Below are 19,077 nucleotides of genomic sequence, written 5' to 3'. Positions count from 1 at the left end.
ATTTTGATTATTTTAGCCGGATCTAATGCTGGGTGCAGTCAAACATTTAGATATGAACTGACTGCTTGGTTTAGTAGCATTGGAAATTAAACTAATTTGCTACACCCTGTGCTGATAAAGTGTTTGGATACAGTAGTCCGAACAAGCCTTACAAATTCATATTTTACAGGATTTATATAGTGCCAACAGTTTGTGGAGTGCTTTACAAAATAAAGGGAGACAGTGCAGTTACAATATAACCTAAAAGAAGAGAGTAAGGGGGTCCTGCTTCTAAGAGCTTACAATCTAAAGATAGGGTTTTCTTTTAAAATGACATCATGATATGAATTATCAAATAATTTATGGTTGGGGACCAACTCATGCATTACCCCGATTTATGTTGTCTGTGTCTGACTCTCCAGCTTATAGTATGTATGTTGTCTGTGTCTGACTCTCCAGCTTATAGTATGTATGTTGTCTGTGTCTGACTCTCCAGCTTATAGTATGTATGTTGTCTGTGTCTGACTCTCCAGCTTATAGTATGTATGTTGTCTGTGTCTGACTCTCCAGCTTATAGTATGTATGTTGTCTGTGTCTGACTCTCCAGCTTATAGTATGTATGTTGTCTGTGTCTGACTCTCCAGCTTATAGTATGTATGTTGTCTGTGTCTGACTCTCCAGCTTATAGTATGTATGTTGTCTGTGTCTGACTCTCCAGCTTATAGTACAGCAGCACCTTTGGTAAAGTTGTTCAATTAGAATGGTACAATTCCTCCCTGAGTGCAGCACACCAGCCCAAACTTACCATCCTCTATTGGGCATCGCTATCTGGCACCGCCATAGTGGGAATGTCTCTGCTGGTCTTCCTCTTTCCTATAAGTAGGCCTTACTCACTCTGGCCTCCAGTAGTCTAGTAGAGTATGGCTTACCCATAGGCTTAAGATCCTAGTGCACATGTACACTAAGAATCAGCCTTTGCTACACAGTGAAGTTGGCTAGACTGAGGAGGAAGTTAAATATACAGGATGGTGGGCGGCACTCAAAAGGGTCAGAAGAACAGATTAAGGGCTCGTTCACATGAGTGGCCAGGGAGCGATAAAGTCAAGTGATTGAGCTGCAGTTTTACCAACCCCTGACTGCCTGCCTGAACACTGACACGCAGACATTCAGGGTTGTGCACATCCCAGAGCCACAATGCTGTGCACTGAGGCTGCATCAAAAATTAAACAGATATGTCGCATTTGGCAGGCATTACCACTGACAAATGCAAACCATACAAGTCTTTGGGGCCACTCCACAACCAAATGCATGCATGGTAGTGCTGCACTTACAAGGTTAAATAACGCCTCCTAAGCACCTGTAAAACATGGATTGTTCTTCAGAGGGCATTGCACATGTGAATGAGCCCTTACCTTGGTAATAAACTCATACCCAACTAAAAATCTAACTACTGGTGTTAATTCATTTATTATAGGGAAAAAAACATACCCACGCGTCCATGTTTTTCTCACAAATGTGCATGTGTCAGATATTGGAGGTTCCATCTGTGAATAACTGTCTAGCTCTGAAAGAAAGGGCTAGGCAGAGACATGACATTACTTGCTGTGCCAGATGTGAACGCCCACTGTTCACAACAGACATGAACAGGAGCATGCGGTTCACAACAGCACGGCATGCACATCGACTTTTTCTCATCGGCTTTCCAGTTGACGTTTAGGAAATACACACCTCAGCTCTCCAGCTCCAATCTCGGGTCACTACAACAGCAACTCACTGCAGCTTACTAACTCCTACAGGCAGGGATCTTCCAACCAATGACACACTTCATTCTGATGCCAATACCTTTCTCAAACTAGAGAGTCAAGACAATTAAGTCAAGTAAGCAGCAACATTTAAGATATTCGGAAGAAATCCTGGATGATAATAATGAAGATTGTACATTCAAATTCATGCATAAGAGCAACACATTATATTTCTGTTTTGTAGTGTAAAACCCTGATTCAGAATCAGAACAATGTTGCCACATCACAATACCAGATATCACCAGTAGATGGTGCTGAAAGGAGATCCAGAGTTGTAGCTCTCATTTACAGCAAAATTGACATTAGTTGCATTCAAACTAATTGAGTATATTAAAGGGTTAGTTCACCTTTACAGGAAAAATGTAAAAAAGGTGAACACTGGACTTCTTCTCCCCCCGCCGTCCCTGCTGTACTTACTTCCAGGGCTGCTGATTGGGGGAATGGGGAGAGTGTGTATGGTGTTAGTTTGCCTTTACATTTTTTCTGTGAAGATTACCTAATAATTTAAGTTAGAAGATAAAATGATCTGCAGCACCAAGAGAAAATGTCACTTAGCTTTTTAAACTGTTCACAGTAAAAAGTTGTATAAATCCTTCAGCAGTGTAGATAAAGTACTATGCAGAGACCCATACAGGTAAAGGGATCCTCCAGCAGTCCATCACTCGTAGAGCTTAGAAATCCCAACAATGAAATTCCCTTATTCACCCCCTTTTGGTCTTTCAAATTCACCACTGAAAGTGTTTAAGAGTACCTGTTACTCCTTTCAGAAATCCATTGCCGTCTTCTGCACTCTTCTGTATCCTCCCAAACAGAATCATCAAACCTGTACAGGTTACCTGTGAACTACAGAGCACCTAGCCTTTATGTAATGGAAAGGAGAGGAAAAGATGTTTTGTAGTCATGACACTTCCTGTCCTAGAGTGACAACTCTGCTCCTCCATAGATAAAGGACTGTGAGCAGTGTCAACCTAGGACAGGATCACTAAGGTGAAAATAAAGGGAAAAAAAAAACAGAAAACAAATTCTGCCACCAGATCTAAGGACTGGTAAGCTGCAATAGATGACATTTTTTGATTTTTCAGTTAGATACGGTAAACCCGGAAGGTCGCTTTAAGTGGCTTATAAATGTACACACCATATGTTTACATATTTGAAAATAAATCCTACCTGATGCTGTTCTCACACCAGAGCTCTGTGAAGGACTGTAGGAGGATCCTGAGTAAGAGGGTGCACTCCATGTGTTGTGATAAGGTGAATGAGCTGTATAGTGAGGCTGTGACCTGAAAAAAAAAAAAAAAAAAAAAAAAGATTATTAGACCTTGCCAGTATGCCAAACAAAATAGATAAAAAGTAACACAGGTAAAACCTGTTGTCTAGATATAAATTCAAAACAGCTAGTAAGGTTCTAGAGCCCTGGTGCCCAACCTGTGGTCCTTTGGTATATGATTTGCGGCCCTCAGCAGTCTGTAGTGGGAATATTGATTAGTGTAAGTAATGATCTCTACTAGCCTCATGCAACGTTCCCAGTTTCATATGGTCTTCTGTAGCATATCCCCAGCCAAAAATATAGCATGTCTACACTCTCTGACCCTCATTTCCTCGATTAGGTCTTCAGTTTCCGACAGTCCTCTCAAGCATTATATATATTGAACGTTATATGCAGCCATTTGGCGACATTGGGGAATGAATTTGAGGCCCCCTTTAAGTTGACAACCATTGCTCTAGGGTCATGATTACCAAGTGCATAATTTAGATGACACTGTAGTTCAGCCTCACTAAATCTCCCCCTCCCCCAACCCCTAAATAATTTTTAGGTCTCTGGGAATCCTTACTAAAACCAATTCATTGGGGGACAACAGGAAAATTTTCCCCTACATTAGGTCAGTAGGAAGAATACAACCTGTACAGTGGTGGTCAAAAATGCCATTCTTATGAAATTGATTCATAGTTCCGCAACAGATATTAATACAGCTGAAATTAACTATAAATGTATCTCTAGGTGGTATAACACCCCAGATAAAATAGGTAAATATCAGAGAGGGAATTCAAAAAAGTGCTAGAGGGGGTGTGAGGTAGATGGCACATCTATGGTGGGACTGTCTGAAAATTAAGTTATACTGGAAGGAGGTAGCCATATTGATAAAAAAGATTACAAATTTAGATATCCCAGATGATCCGTGGTTTTGTCTGTTTCATGGGATAAAAGGTTTGGTTAAAAAATATAAAAAGCTCCCTGATTCCACATCTCATGAACGCGGCCAAAAGTTTGATACCCCTAAATTGGCAGAAAGAACATCCCCCAAAAATAGGGATATGGTTTAAAAAAATAGAGATTACTAAAAATTTGGAATTTCTGTGTATCGAGGGGGAGAAGGACAGGAAGAAATGGCAATCCTTATGGGAATGCTGGAATGAGTTAAAAAAAAAAAAAAAACTAGAGAATATACTAAAAGGAATGAAGGAGAAAAAGAAAATTAAGAAATCAAGAGATAAGGAGAGGGGGTAGGGGAGAGGGGGGTAATGAATATTTGGTAATATAGTTGTACCTTCTTCTTTTCTGTATTTTATAGAATATTGGACTGTGTATCATTAGATTGAGGTGTTTATGGAAATTTGTAATATATTAAAATATTGATAAACAAAGAATTAAAAAAGAAAAAAAAAAAAGCCATTCTTACATGGTGTCATGCTGCTGGCTTTGCCTAGTGGTATTGGCCCTTGAATTAACAGGCACCATCAGAGAGGAGGTCAATCAGTCACAGACCCAAGCAACCTCTCAGGAACTCTGGTTGAGAATGACTTCTCTAGTTAATTATACTGTATATGTAACTATCTGCTAATAAACCACTTACGTCCGACTGCCAAACAGGTATCCTAGTACACCACCGGTTCCCAAACCAGTCCAAAAACCAGGTCTTTGAGTTCCATGGCGTCCAAAGGAAGCCGTATTACCAAAATCACCAAATCCTGAAGTACTCCCTCCTGTGAAGAGATAAAAAAGAAAGATTTATTAGAACTTTTATTATACATTCATAAATATTTTCAAAACAATGATTTTGCTTATTTCTTGAAAAAAAAAAAAAAAGCATTACGGTACAGCTATTGTGGCAACCATCAAGGGCACTAGTCACCAATGGACAATGGAATCAGTTTAGTAATACAAGGGATGGCTTGATTTTGATTAATCATTTGCAGTTTTTCAAAGTCAGGCTGCAGCATCTTCCCATTTCCTGCCTGAACTCAGTTTTGACCCCCCCACCATGCCCACCGATGCCTCTCTGGACTCTCCCATGTGATCAAATAGCCCAGGATCCAATTCGGCGGAGAGTTACCACAGGGCTGGCCATGGACCAGAAGGCCCCCAGCCATCTCTATGATCCTGGGAGGCCGGAAGCAATGCCATGAAGTCACTTTCGGTCAGTGCAGATGTAAACACTGCCATTTTTTTTTCCTGGAAAGCAAAGATTAATGCTTTTTTTTTAATTAATATCATGCTTTCTAGGTAGAGGAGAGGTCTGGGGTCTTATATAGACCTCCAGATGTCTTCATAAAGAAGACCTGTCATGCCTTCTTTCTATCACAAGGGAGGTTTACACTTGTGAAATGGAAAAAAAAAAAAAAAAAAAGGGACAGTGTAAAAGTAAAAATAAATAAAAATTCAAACATTTTAAAGCCCCCTCCGTCCCCTCATGCAGAAGCAAAAGCATACATAGGTCGTGCCCACATGTGTAAACTGTCTTCATGTCAACATGTGAGGTATCTCTGTGCTCCTTATAGCAAGAGCAATAATTCTAGTGCTAGGCCTCCTCTGTAAACATTAAACTGGTAACCTGTAAACATTTTTAATGCATTGCCTATGGAGATTTTGTTATGTACTGCCGTTTGTCACCATTCCATGAGTGTGCACAATTTTAAAGTGTGACAGGTTATCCATTTACTCGGCATAACATCATCTTCTAAATTTTACCAAAAAATTGGGCAATATATTGTGTTTGTTTACATTAATTTAATTAAAGTGTACTTTGTCTAATAAAATGGGGTTTGAAAAATCGCTGCACAAATACCACATAAAAAATTGCAACAACCGCCTTTTTATTCTCTAGGGCAGGCATCTCCAAACTATGGCCCTCCAACTGTTGCAGAACTACATGTCCCATGAGGTGTTGTAAAACTGACATTCACAGACAGGACTAGGCATGATGGAAAGTTTGGAGACCCCCCCCTGCTCCAGGGTCACCGCTATAAAAAAAAACAAAAAAAACATACATATATAAAATGTTTGGGGTTTCGGAGTAAATTTTAAGGCAAAAAAAAAAAAACACACAACGGATTTTTACATTTAGGAGAGAAATGGCAGAATTGGCCTTGGTGGGAACTTGTGAAAAAGGACTGCAAACAGGCAGGTAAGAGTATTTTATTGCAGAAAAGACATTGCATGCCTATTCTGCAATAAAGAAGTTGCCTGCTTGCAATTTTTCAAAAATGTTGTTTTTAGTTCGACTTTAAGTATGCCTAGGTAGCACCCAGAAAAACAGCACATTTTATTCGAAAGACCTCCTGAAAAATAACGGTGCACTTCCTAGTATGTAGACACTCCTGTACCTAAATTCTCCTAGCTATATAACAGCAGTGTGAGACCAAAGACACTGCTGTCTCTGAATGAGAGTCTCAAGAGAGCTGGAATAAAATTTAGTGATGTGTACATGCTGAAATTCTTTTCTGATGACTATTTGGATAGCCAGACTATTGTCCTTTCCTAATTTTGATTGTCACATTTTAGGATACAAAGGGACCTGTGTTTAGGATACTATGTCATCTGTGTGTATTTTTAATTTATTTACATGTATGGTCTTTTGCTAAACAGATAGATTTAAGTGGTTGTAATGTAAACCTCTGAATTGAAAAATGAGCAAAGCTCATCCTTCTATAGTGTGTAATTGCCTCAATCAGTTCTGTCTGCAGTCAAGTTCCTCTGCTGTTTGCAGGAGTCATTTATGACAGGTTGTGCTGATACCAAAGGATAGAGGGGGGGGGGATCATCACAGCCCAGCCATTCAAGTGGCTGAAACGTCAGAATTCAGAAGAAAGACCAGGCAAAGATGGAAGTGCCCGGGACCAGCAAAAGCAGTGGCAGCACAACACAGGAGGGCTCCATCTGGCAGGCAAGTCTGTTATAATGTGCTAGTATGCAGTACATACTAGCACATTAAGGCATAAACCTGCATGGGGCCAATTTTTAAAATTACCGCTTTAAATCCAGATTACACAATACTGAATAAATCAAGTACTGTGTACCTATCTTAAAAGGGTTATATAAATGAACGATTTTGCACTTACCTGTATAATCTGGCTTAAAACCAGGTCCTGGAGGAGGTGCACTAGCATGGCTGTAATGCTGGTTATCATGTCCATCATAATTAGGTGGATGTTGCTGTTCCTGCATAGAAGGTCCACTCAAGAATAGCTTATACACTCCATAGGCCAGACACAGCAGTACCAGAAATACAATTACTGCGCTCCCATCATAGGGTGACTGTCCATTCCAGCTTTTTGATTGCCCTGAGCCAAAGCTGCCAAAGCCACCAAAACTGCTGCCATGCTGAGATTTCTTCCGTCCTTCTTCTGTAAGTTCCAGTGTGTATTCCAAGCCACACGAGCCGCGCAGGACATATGGATCATCGGGATAGTCAAAGCCCTCACAGCTCACTTCAACTTTTCCAAATCGGTAAGCATTGTCCATGTCAACCTTACACTCCCACTGGAAATTTAAGAAGTCTCAGTTAGCAAATGCAAACATGCTTTTTGGTCCAATTATATTTTGATGATTTATATCCAGTAACTATAATCAGTGCAAACAAGACTACATTGTAGAATTGCATAATAAAAGGTGTGTATAAGAAACCAGAATGGTGTAGTTCTGTGCAACAGATAACATCCAAGTGTCAGTTTTTGTAGGAAGAATCTTCTGGAGACTGCACTGAAGTTTGTTGGTGCATGGGATTTTTTTCACTTACTGCTGCTGCACTTTATATTTATTTCACTGTGCATGGGACTTTATATGTGATTTTTTTCACTTAACATTGTTGCACTTTATATTTACCATTGTCAATGCACTTTATATTTATATCTATTAAGTGACATCAGGGATTTATTCTAATAATTATATGCACTATTACCTTTTAATGGTTCATTATATTGAAACACTACACTTAGTACACTTTAGATGAGAACGGCTCTGTACACCTCTATAGGTGTATTTAAACCAGTTTTGTTTATTACCTCCACCAGAGACACTCTGACCCCTAAGAAAACAGGACGGTCCGATCAGGCATTCCCCTGCAGGAGTATATGAACTATCATGCAGCCGATATAGCCAATGCAGGTTTGGAGCTGCTCCATGGTAATATACAAAAGCATCGGTTTTGGGAGTGTAGGGGAATTGCTACCCTAGGGGATGTATATGAAAGAAATGTTATTGTCCCTTTTCAGTCACTTCGGAATAAGTGTGGTCTCCCCCATAATGCCTTTTATAGATATCTCCAGCTCCGCCATGCACTCCACTCCCAGATTGGATCTAATGAGGTTGTCCTCTCTGATTACCCGTTGATTGGAATCCTGCGATCCCAGGGGGCTCATCTCCACAATCTATCTACACCTGATACCGGCCATGATTACTAAAAACCCACTGGCATCACACACCAGGTGGCAACAACTTATTCCCGATTCGTCGGATGAGGACTGGGAGGAGGCGTGTTCTTCGCATCCCTCGGTCTCTCCGGCAGTTAACAACAAACTGATCCATCTCTACAGGTTACATCAATCCTATCGGACCCTGGTTCGGTTGCATGCCATGCACAGACTGCCAGCCCCTACATGCACTAGATGTACCTGCCCGCGAGCTGACTTTGCCCACGTCAAAAAGGAAATTCTAAGCAGAGAGCACGAATATATATCTATCTATCCATCTCTTTGCTTTTGTATATTACCATGGAGGAATCACCACTCCAAACTGGCATTGGCTGTATGATGGTTCATATACCCCTATAGGAGAATGCCCGATCTGACCATGCGGTTTTCAGGGGTCATATACATAAGGTGAGCGGCTTTGAGTGTCTGGTGGAGGTAATACACAGAATCTGACACTTGGATGTTATCTTTTGCACAGAACTACACCATTCTGGTTTCTTATCCACAGCTTTTATTTATGAACTTTGCTCCTTTCTTACTGAGGATTTCTTGTTGAGGATTCTGGCACCAAATTATTTTATTGCACTGCACTTTTTTACGATGCGTTAACTTGTAATATGTTGTGCGGTATAGTGGGTTGCAATAGGGCAGATCCAGAAATGATTAGGCTGCCAGCTAGAGCTGCACGATTCTGGCCAAAATGAGAATCACGATTTTTTAGCTTGGAATAAAGATCACGATTCTCTGTGTAACAAAAAAAAAATTGGGATAACTTTACTGTTATGTTTTTTTTTTTATTCATTAAAGTCTATTCATTGCGTTTGAAAGACTGCTGCGCAAATAAAGTGTGACATAAAATATTACAACAATCGCCATTTTATTCTGTAGGGTCTCTGCTAAAAAAAATATATAAAATGTTTGGAGGTTCTAAGTACTTTTCTAGCAAAAAAAAATGATTTTAACTTGCAAGCAACAAGTGTCAGAAAAGGTCCAGTCTTTAAGAGGTTAAACTTCCTTTCTCCCTGGCAGAGGGAAGGAAAAGATACAATGTAATCATTTTTGTTTATAGTTACTGGGAGACTTTGCTGATAGGCATTTGCCAGGAGGCTTTTTTTTTTTCCACAGCTGTTCTCTCTGCTATGCAAAGAATCGAGCATATTTCAGGGTTAGATCGTCAGGGGGAGTGAATCGAGATCGTGATTTTCATACGATTAATCGTGCAGCTCTACTGCCAGCACAAGCTAAAGCACAGGTTGTTATGAGCTAAAGGGGGCCTCAAATGCAGCTCTCGACATCACCAAAATGCCATACATTTTATATATTATATATATATATATATATTGTAAGCTCTAACGAGCAGGGCCCTCTGATTCCTCCTGTATTGATTTGTACTGTAACTGTATTGTCTTCCCCCACATTGTAAAGCGCTGTGCAAACTGTTGGCGCTATATAAATCCTGTATAATAATAATATTATATATATGTATATATATATATAAAAATAATGCTTGAGAGTACTGTCAGAAACTGCACACACAATAGAAGAAATAAGGGTCTCCACAGTCTACTTGGCTTGTAGTGTGATGTAAAAATGAAGAGTTGAAATTGAAGTACCACCCCACTGCCAAAAGGTCCAGGTACAACTTTATTCCAATAAAAATCAGGTGTACAGTTCAAAAAGTCGCCAACCCGTTTCGGGTGTCTGACTTCCCCCTTCATCAGGGCTAGAAAGAACATAAAGAGATTTCTTGGTGACTTTTTGAATTGTACCAGGAATAAAGTTGTATTTGAAACTCTTGGCAGTGTTGTAGCACTTCAATTTCAACTCGGACATTCACCATCTTTGGCAATGCAACACCGTGCATTGTGGTGCACTTCAGCACAAGTCTGTGAGGTTGCTATTATTATTATATAGGATTTATATAGCGCCGACACTACGCAGCGCTTTACAACTTGAGGATAGACAGTACAAATACAATACACTTCAATACAGTAGGAATCAGAGGGCCCTGCTCTTTAGAGCTAAAAGGAGTGTAATGCGTGTTGGTGTGCATTGTAGTATTACCACAACGTGAATGTGTAAGTGGGCGTTTAAAGTTCTCCTCAGATTACAGAAAGAATTTGGACATGAGCCAGCAAAATACAGAAAGTAGCAAGGGTATACCAGGAATAGAGATGAGCTTAGGCATCCATTAAACTCGTTTCTAGCCAAACTCATGTTTTTTTTTTTTTTTTTTTTTTTACTTCAATAAGCTGCGGTTGGGTCATTCCTACTCCACAGCCCACCTCTTTGTTTATGTGAGCTGCGGGGCGGCAATGATCCAGGACACATTTTATTAGGGTAAAAAAAATTAAAAATAAGGAGCACAAGTTGGGGGTTGAGCTGGAGAGGAGGTTTGCCTGAGCTCATGTTGAGATTGAGATTTACTCTCACTTTCTGTCTGACATTTCCTTGTCACTGGGACATTAAATAAGGGAAAGCCTTTCTTGGATGTTTTTGATGCATTTTTTTTTTTTTTTTTGAGTCCCATGACCTATAAAAAACACACAATAAGCACGGTAAAATAAGGGTAAAAATCGCAGACGTTTTCAGCAATCATTATCGGCGCCTTTTTTGCTTTTGGCACAACACTGAACACCATATTTTCTGTCGCCAAAATGTCAGTGCATCACTACTAACAGGGGCTCGAATCATTTCTCACTCTATCCGAGGAAAAAAAAAAAAAAAATTATGTTTAACTACTTGCCGACCGCCTGCACGTAATGCACTGCGGGCAAGTGGCCACTGTAGGCAAAGTGGCGCACCTGTACGCTGCTGCCTACTCCCGGGATTAGGCCACGTGCCCCCTGCCCAGCACCCACTGTGATTATACACAGTGGGAGCTTGTCAGCAAATCCCGGTCCGTGATTAAGGGCTGGGACCTGCTGATTGGCTGTGTGCAATCACAGCCCAGAGATCTGTGTTGGTAAACAACACGGAGCTCTGTACAGAGGGAGCGATCTTTCAGTTCTCATCCCTGCAAATCAGGGATGAGAAACTGATAGACCAGTTAGTAAAAGCAGCACACCATACACATATTACATATAGTTAGGCACATATTTAACAACTTCATCGCCCTAAATGTTAAGCCAGTGTCATTAGTAAACGTCATCACTGATCAATGTATTAATGTTGCTGGTGATGTCAGTGGTAATCCATTCCCACCAGCATCAGTTAGTGTCAGATTGACTGCTGAAGTATCGCAGTCCTGTTATAAAGTTGCTAATCGTCGCTATTAGTAGTATAAAAAAAAAAAAAAACAATTCCAGTATATCCACGTAGTGCATCTAAAGAGTGAACCTTTAATCATAAGTAAAAGTAGCAGCCATCAGCTTGTGTGTGTTTTGTTCAGCCGTCTCCCGGCGTCAAAGTGAAAGTGATGCGGCAGTTCCACAACCGCTGGCTGGGAGAGAGCAATTGCAGTGAGACCGAGGCAAATCCATGCCTCGCTCTCACATGTAAACAATGAAACTGGAAAAGAGGTCACTTCCAGTTTCACATGCACCCTTTCCTGGTCAGTTCAGCCAGGGTAAACATCTAACCAGGCTGATCTGTGCATGGTTAGATGGTTTGAATAGCAGGGGAGACATTGGGATCTATTAGACCAGTGGTTCTCAATTCCGGTCCTCGGGACCCACTAACAGGCCAGATTTTAAGTATTACCTTGGGGAGATGCAGACTAGAATACTGCAATCACAGAGCAGCAAATGGGATCACCTGTGATGTAATTTAGTTATCTTGCAAACCTGGCCTGTTGGTGGGTCCCGAGGACCGGAGTTGAGAACCACTGTATTAGACCCCTGATATCTCCATAAAAAGTACCTGTCACCTGCCCAATGCTATCACATAGGGGTATATTAACCCCTTGTGATAGCAATAAAAATAAATAAAAAAAGTATTATAAAATAAAATATTTTAAATTATTAAAAAAAAAAAAAAAAAAAAAATTGCCAAAACCCCCATAGCCGTGCATACTTGCGCAAACACAAGCCCAGGGTGTGTACGAGCATGTAAACCGCAGTCATGTCACACGTGTGACATATCGCCACGAACATCAGAGTGAGAACAATAATTCTAGCACAAGAGCTCCTAGTTAACTCTAAAGTGTTGAGCTGTAAAGGCTTTTAAAGCATCACCTATGGTGGTTTTTGGGCACCATCGTTTTTGGCAAAGTCGTGGGCGCACGCAATTTGAGGACCTGGAATGTTCAGTATTTATTTACTCAGTGTAACCTCATCTTTTATATTGTAACCAAAAATGGTTATTATATGGTGTGGTTTTGCACTATAATTAATATATTTTTTTCCTGAAAATTTGCTTTTAATAAACAGTTGCGCAAATATCATATGAAACAACTATAACCTTTTTATTCTACAGGGCCTCTGCTTTTAGAAAATATACAATGTTCTGCGGGTTTAAGTAATTAAGATTTTTACATGTATGCGAAAAATAAAAATAATTGCTCTGAGCCAAACTGGTTATATACACACCATAGTTTTTAAGTTCTTTCAAGGTAATTTTCATGCAAACCAATAATCAACACTTATTGGGAATTTTTTTTTAATCAAAAAAAGTAGCAGAATAAATTTTTGCCAAAATTTATGAAGAAATTCAATGTTTTATAACAGAAAGTAAAAAAAAAATATATTATATATATATATATATATATATATATATATATATATATATATATATATATATATATATAGGTTTTTTTCTAAATTTTCAGTCTTTTTTCGCTTATATCGCGAAAATAAAAAACCCAGTGGCGATCAAATACCACCAAAAGAAAGCTCTACCGGTGTGAAAAAAAATATATAAATTTCATTAGGGTACAGTGTTTCATGACCACGAAATCGCCAGTGTCAAAAAGCAAAAAATGGTCATGAAGGGGGTAAAATCTTCCTGAGGTCAAGTGATTAATGCAGCAGCTGTCACCTTTAGCGTAGCATTTAGTGCAGTGTCCTGTTCCCCCTTTAAATCGTTATGGGTTGTCCCTGTCAGATAATGGCAGTCTCTATTAGAAAGATATTACTGTTTTGTAACAGATTTCCATTCTGGGACTGCAATTATTTGCTGAAATAAGGAAAGGATTAGAATAATAATTCAGGCAGTGAAAGATCTGTTGGTGGTGCTGAGGGATACTGCGGCCATAGTATTAGCTCAGTAGGACATCATACAGCAGCAAGTGTCATTGTTCCAATATACTATATAGCTGTACAGTGCACCAAAGTTAGGAAGCACAAAGCTTTGGTTTCATAGAACACACCTACCTGGACATCGATACCATCCCATCCTCTGTTATAGCACTGAACCACCTGTGGGATCATAGCGCTACATCCAGCACTGCCCCCAACACATTTCAACTGTGGAATAGGGGATGAGCGTCGTGCGTTAGTGTATCTGTCTGCATTCAGTGTGATGGCCTGAATCTCCCTTAGCAGGACTCGATCTGAAAGGAAATGAAAAGTTTTATTCGATTTGGTTGCCTTACATAAAACATCAAATAATTGACAATGGTGAAATGAGCTAATCTACCTTTGGCTGCTACCTAGTAACTATTCTAAACAATCCATTCAATCTGTATCAGATCAGCCATAATATTGCACTATATTACATAGAAAGCAATGGCAGGAAAAAAGACCAAGCAATCCATCGAGTCTGTGCCATTTTTTTGTTTTTCTTTTTTAATTTATACAGGTTTTTTTGTTTGATTTTATTTCTTTTTTTTTTTTGTTAGCTTTTTTTGTCAGAGTATAGATAAATGTTTGTCCCAAACCTGGGCAGGAAAGTGTTTGATATTGAAGTGGTTAAAGTGGAACTTTACCCATAACAACTTGATAAAAAAAAAAAGCAAGAAACATACATTCCACATTATTAATGATGCTACCAAAATGAGTGTGTGATGTAAATTGCCTCCAGCATTGCTCCTGTTTCTTCTTACTGGAGGATGACATTTTGCTGAAGCCCAGAGCCCCCGAACAGCAGTAAATCATAAAGCTGATCTAAACCCATCAATTTAACAGTTTCAAAAAAACAGTTATATTCCTGGAATTGCTAACTGTCCCATTTGCTTGTGTCCTCAACCAAACTGTCTAGCCAACAAATGGCTGGTTTCATAACTGATCACATGTGCAGCACCATGGCAACTGCAGATCAAACAGAAGCAGCTTCCTTGTCTGTAAAGGATAGGATGATTTAATTCCATTTGAAGGCTGTTAGCAAATCAACCTCTCCAAACTCGGCAGTGCCCAAGAATAGAGAGCAACTGAGCATGTGCAGATCAGGGTGAGTGTATTACTGGATTTTAAACCATATAGACACTTATTTGTCATCCTTTACATCGCTATACCTGCAAAATGGGCCAGCCTGAAGGGATCTAGCAGGACTTCATTTTCTGACTAAAGTTCCACTTTAAGTATTTCCAGCATACAGGAGATTGTACAATCAGACTATATAGTGTATGGTCATCTTAAAGTACAACTAAGGCCCCTTTCACACTTGTGCAGCTTGTCCTGCAACTTGGGACTGCAAAGTCACGTGACAAGTCGTACTCCATGATTTCCAATGAGTACCGTTCATATCTATACGACTTTGAGTGGCAACGACTTCAAAGTAGTCCCTGCACTACTTTGGCCCAATTTTAATGCATTTTGAGGTCCATAGGCATTGGTTCAAATCCAGTCAAAATCGCAGTAAAACTTTTAGGTCATATAAGTGTGAACAGGGCATTCTGTCGGTCGGTTTTTCATCTGTCTGTTGACTTTTTTTTTAAAATTTTGAAAACTTTTTTTGCATTTTGAGTGTAAAGGGATTGGAACCTCTGTCAGGTTTTTATTGCTGTATGTGCCCTCTCTATTTGTATGGTTTTCAGTGAAAGCAAAAGAAAATCCCAAATTTTAGGTTGTCACCAGAACAGTAATAGAGGGGAAATCTTCCAGTGGGGACACTCGTTCTGGTGACACCCCGGGATTCCCTAACTTTGACGGTATTGGCTATGGGACCGGAAGTGAAAGGAAATCTCCCCTATGGGACATAGATGGCAAAAATAAATCTTACAGGGTTCATAACCCTCCCTCTATGCTGGCCATACACTATACGAATAATCGCCTAGTGCAACAATTCAGACAAGAAAATTCTCTCTTGAGAAGAGGAGATTAAGGGGAGATATGATCAACATGTATAAATACATAAAGGGGTCCATATAGTGAACTTGGTGTTGAGTTATTCACTTTAAGGTCATCAAAGAGGACAAGGGGGCACTCTTTATGTCTATAGGAAAAGACATTTCATCTCCAAATACAGAAAGGTTTCTTCACAGTAAGAGCTGTGAAAATGTGGAATAGACTCCCTCCAGAGATGGTTCTGGCTAGCTCACTAGATTGCTTTAAAAATGGTCTGGATTCTTTACTGGGTGTACATAATAAAAATGGGTACCAACATATTTTTTTTTAGGTAAAGCTTATCCAGGGAATATCCGATTGACTCTTGGGGGATCAGGAAGGAATTTTTTTCCCCTGCTGTAACAAATTGGATCATGCTTTGCTGGGGTTTTTTCGCCTTCCTCTGGATCAACATCGGGTATATGGGATTGTATGGTTGGGTTTTCTTTACTGTTTTTTTTTTGGTTGAACCAGATGGTCTTTTTTCAACCTGACTAACTATGTAACTTTCAATTTATCGTTCGTTTGGCAGAAATTTTCCAAACTTGTCTTGTTTTTTAAGCTGAAAAACGTCACAACCGATTACCGATTTGTGCCCATTAACTGGTCAACAAACAAACAAACTGTCCAAATGACAGATTTGTGAACTATTTGTTGTCTAGTGTATGGCCAGCATTACTCTATCCAAAAGTGAAAAAATACTTTTACTTCTACTAAGAGCCCTGCTCCTCTGCCCAGTCATCTAGGTTAGATCTTGTGTCCGGCAGGTGTAACAAGTTTTCTTTCAGGGTAATCATACAGATTCCATGTAAAGTGTAAGGGCCAGTTCACACCACATGCAGTCCAGTTCGTTTATTATTCGGCACCAAAAAACACATGGAAAGTAGGTTATATGGTTTTTAACCACTTAAGCCCAGGGGGTATTTTGCCATTCGGCACTGCGTGACTTTAACGGACAATTGCGCGGTGTGCGACGCTGTACCTAAACTAATTTGACGTCCTTTTTTTCCCACAAACAGAGCTCTCTTTTGGTGGTATTTGATCACCCGTGCGATTTTTACTTTTTGCGCTATAAACAAAAAAAGAGCGTACATTTTGCAAAAATAACAATATTTTTCACATTTTCAAATTCCCCAAAAAAAAAAAATGTAAAAATCAAAATTTTTTTAAATTTTCAGCCAATTTGTTTTATGCTACCTATGTTTGGTAAAAAAAAAAAAAAAAAAATCGCAAAAAGCGTATTTTGATTGGTTTGCGCAAAAGTTATCGCGTTTACTAACAAAGGGAAAGATTTTTGTCATTTTTGTTGTTTTTTTTTAACGTGTAATGGCGGCGATCTGCGATTTTTTTTGCGGTACTGCGACATTGGGGCGGACAGATCGGACCCTTGACTGACATTTTTGACACTTTTGGGGTTACCAGTGACATTTCTACAGTAATCAGTGCTATATATATATATATGCACTGTTACTGTAAAAATACACTGGTAGTGAAGGGGTTAACTTTATTTGGGAGGGAGGGGCTGTGTGTGTCCCTAGGGGTGTGCTTTCTACTGTGATTGGCTGTGGCTTGAGCTGTAAGGACACTGATCAACGGATCTACATAGTAGATCCGTGTGATCAGTGTCTTTACACCGAGGAGAATGACAGGTGGCTTGTTTACACAAGCTGCCCGACATTCTCCCTCTCCCCCGCCGATCGCCAAGTGACCGGCGGACATCGGGTCCGCTGGTCACACGCGCGGGGGGGGGGGGGTCCGTGACCGCGCGGGAGCGCGCCTCCACGGGCGCGCGCTCGCTCCCCAGAGCCTCACAGGCGAGCGACGTAGACCTACGTCACTCTGCCTGTGAGGGGCCGACTGCCGCAGTAAATATACTGTGAGCAGTCGGCAAGCGGTTAATGGCACAGTTCACACCAGTGCTTGCAGTTCCAGGAAAAAAAAAAAAAAAAAGTAGAGCATGCTGCATTTTTCCTGCACTGGACTGTACTAGAACATTATAAAAGGCCTCAAAAACGCACTGAAATACACCTAAAAGCACTGGAACACACATCCTTATTTAGCCTGGGTTTACGCTATTGCGTTCACAGACACTGCATGTGATTCGCACCGCATTGCTGTGCAGATAACATGCGATGTCTGTGCGATGCCAATTCAGCCATACAGTTTGTATGGCTGAACTTGCATTGGATTCCCATGAAAATATGCAGGAACCTATGGTTTCCCCACACTGGAATTGGATCGCATGGATGTTCACATCCATGCAATCCTATTCCTGTCTGAATTCACAGTTTGTACTGCAAACTGATCTGGGGGGTGTCAATAAAGTGGGGTACTCACTTAGAAAAATCAGGAAGACTATCATGTGATTTTCCTCGTTTCACAGCAAAAATTTGTACAAAAATTCTTGTACGAAAAAGGTTTTTTTTTTTTTTCGTGGGTTAAGATTTCTGTTCATGCCCGGTCTTTCTTTTCTGATATTTCTTGTACGAAAACTGTACTTATTAAATGAAAATCATTTGTTCTGTCCCCATACGAGAAAAATGTTGGAGTTTGTCCCTTTGGGAATTTTCGTATGAAAAGTCGAATGTTGGGTACACACAATACCAAAGTTCTTCGGAAGACAATTCTCACCTGATTTTCTTATAGTGTGGGCGAGCCTAAAGCGGTAATGCTGGCCGTACACTATACGGAAAATCGGCCGAAATTTGGACAGTTTGTTTGTTTTCCGGCCAGTTAATGGGCACATTCGGTTGTGATGTTTTTGAGCCCAAAAAAAAAAAAAAACACGAATGACAAGTTTGGAAATGTTTTTGCTGAAAGAACGATAAATTGAAAGGTTAATGAGTTTCTTGTCCAAACTGTTTGCACTATGTATATGTGACAAAACTACCAAAAAAAAAATTATTCATTTATGTCCATTGAACGATTTATCGGTCATTACATCATGGCACCATCGTTTGCTCTCACGGCCGACTGTTCGTTGTTTGAAAAGAGAGTTTGAACGATTTTTCATATAGTGTATGGCCAGCATAATTATTATCATACACTATACGAAAAATAGCTCAAAACTCCTTTTCAAACAACGAACAGATACATGGCTAGACTAATACAATAGCGATGGTCTGTCCACAGATCCCATAGAAGTAAGCCCCAATCTTCTTACCATGCTGAGTCCAGCCCTGGACCCCAGATATCTGCAGCACAGCCAGCACACCCAGGAAGGCTCCTACAAGCACAGGTGACATCTTCATCCTCAAATGATCACACACACTGACAGGCCGACGTTATTATTGATGTCGTATTGCACAAAGTTTCATCACTCGCCTTCCACTCTTCCGCTTCCTTGTACCTGTCCTGCAGCGATTGGCTGAGCACGGAGCGGGGGCGGAGACACTCCTGAAATCTTG

At 40.1% G+C, this 19,077-nt stretch overlaps 1 protein-coding gene across 1 annotated transcript in view; it reads right to left on the bottom strand.

The window, feature by feature from the left end:
* Positions 1–19,022, bottom strand: part of SARAF (store-operated calcium entry associated regulatory factor) — a 33,130-nt gene extending 14,108 nt beyond the window's left edge. The window contains exons 1-5 of the mRNA XM_082243354.1: positions 18,834–19,022; positions 13,781–13,959; positions 7,119–7,539; positions 4,634–4,763; positions 2,949–3,061 (exon numbers count right to left, since the gene is read on the bottom strand). Of these exons, the coding sequence (XP_082099480.1) occupies positions 2,949–3,061; positions 4,634–4,763; positions 7,119–7,539; positions 13,781–13,959; positions 18,834–18,921 (931 nt within the window). The 5' untranslated portion in view covers positions 18,922–19,022. The remainder of the gene's footprint in view (positions 1–2,948; positions 3,062–4,633; positions 4,764–7,118; positions 7,540–13,780; positions 13,960–18,833) is intronic.
* Positions 19,023–19,077: the final 55 nt, after the last annotated feature.

Source organism: Pelophylax lessonae, assembly GCF_965119305.1.
Source record: "Pelophylax lessonae genome assembly, chromosome: 1".
NCBI lineage: Eukaryota > Metazoa > Chordata > Amphibia > Anura > Ranidae > Pelophylax > Pelophylax lessonae.
This window is presented reverse-complemented; position numbering and strand designations above follow the sequence as displayed.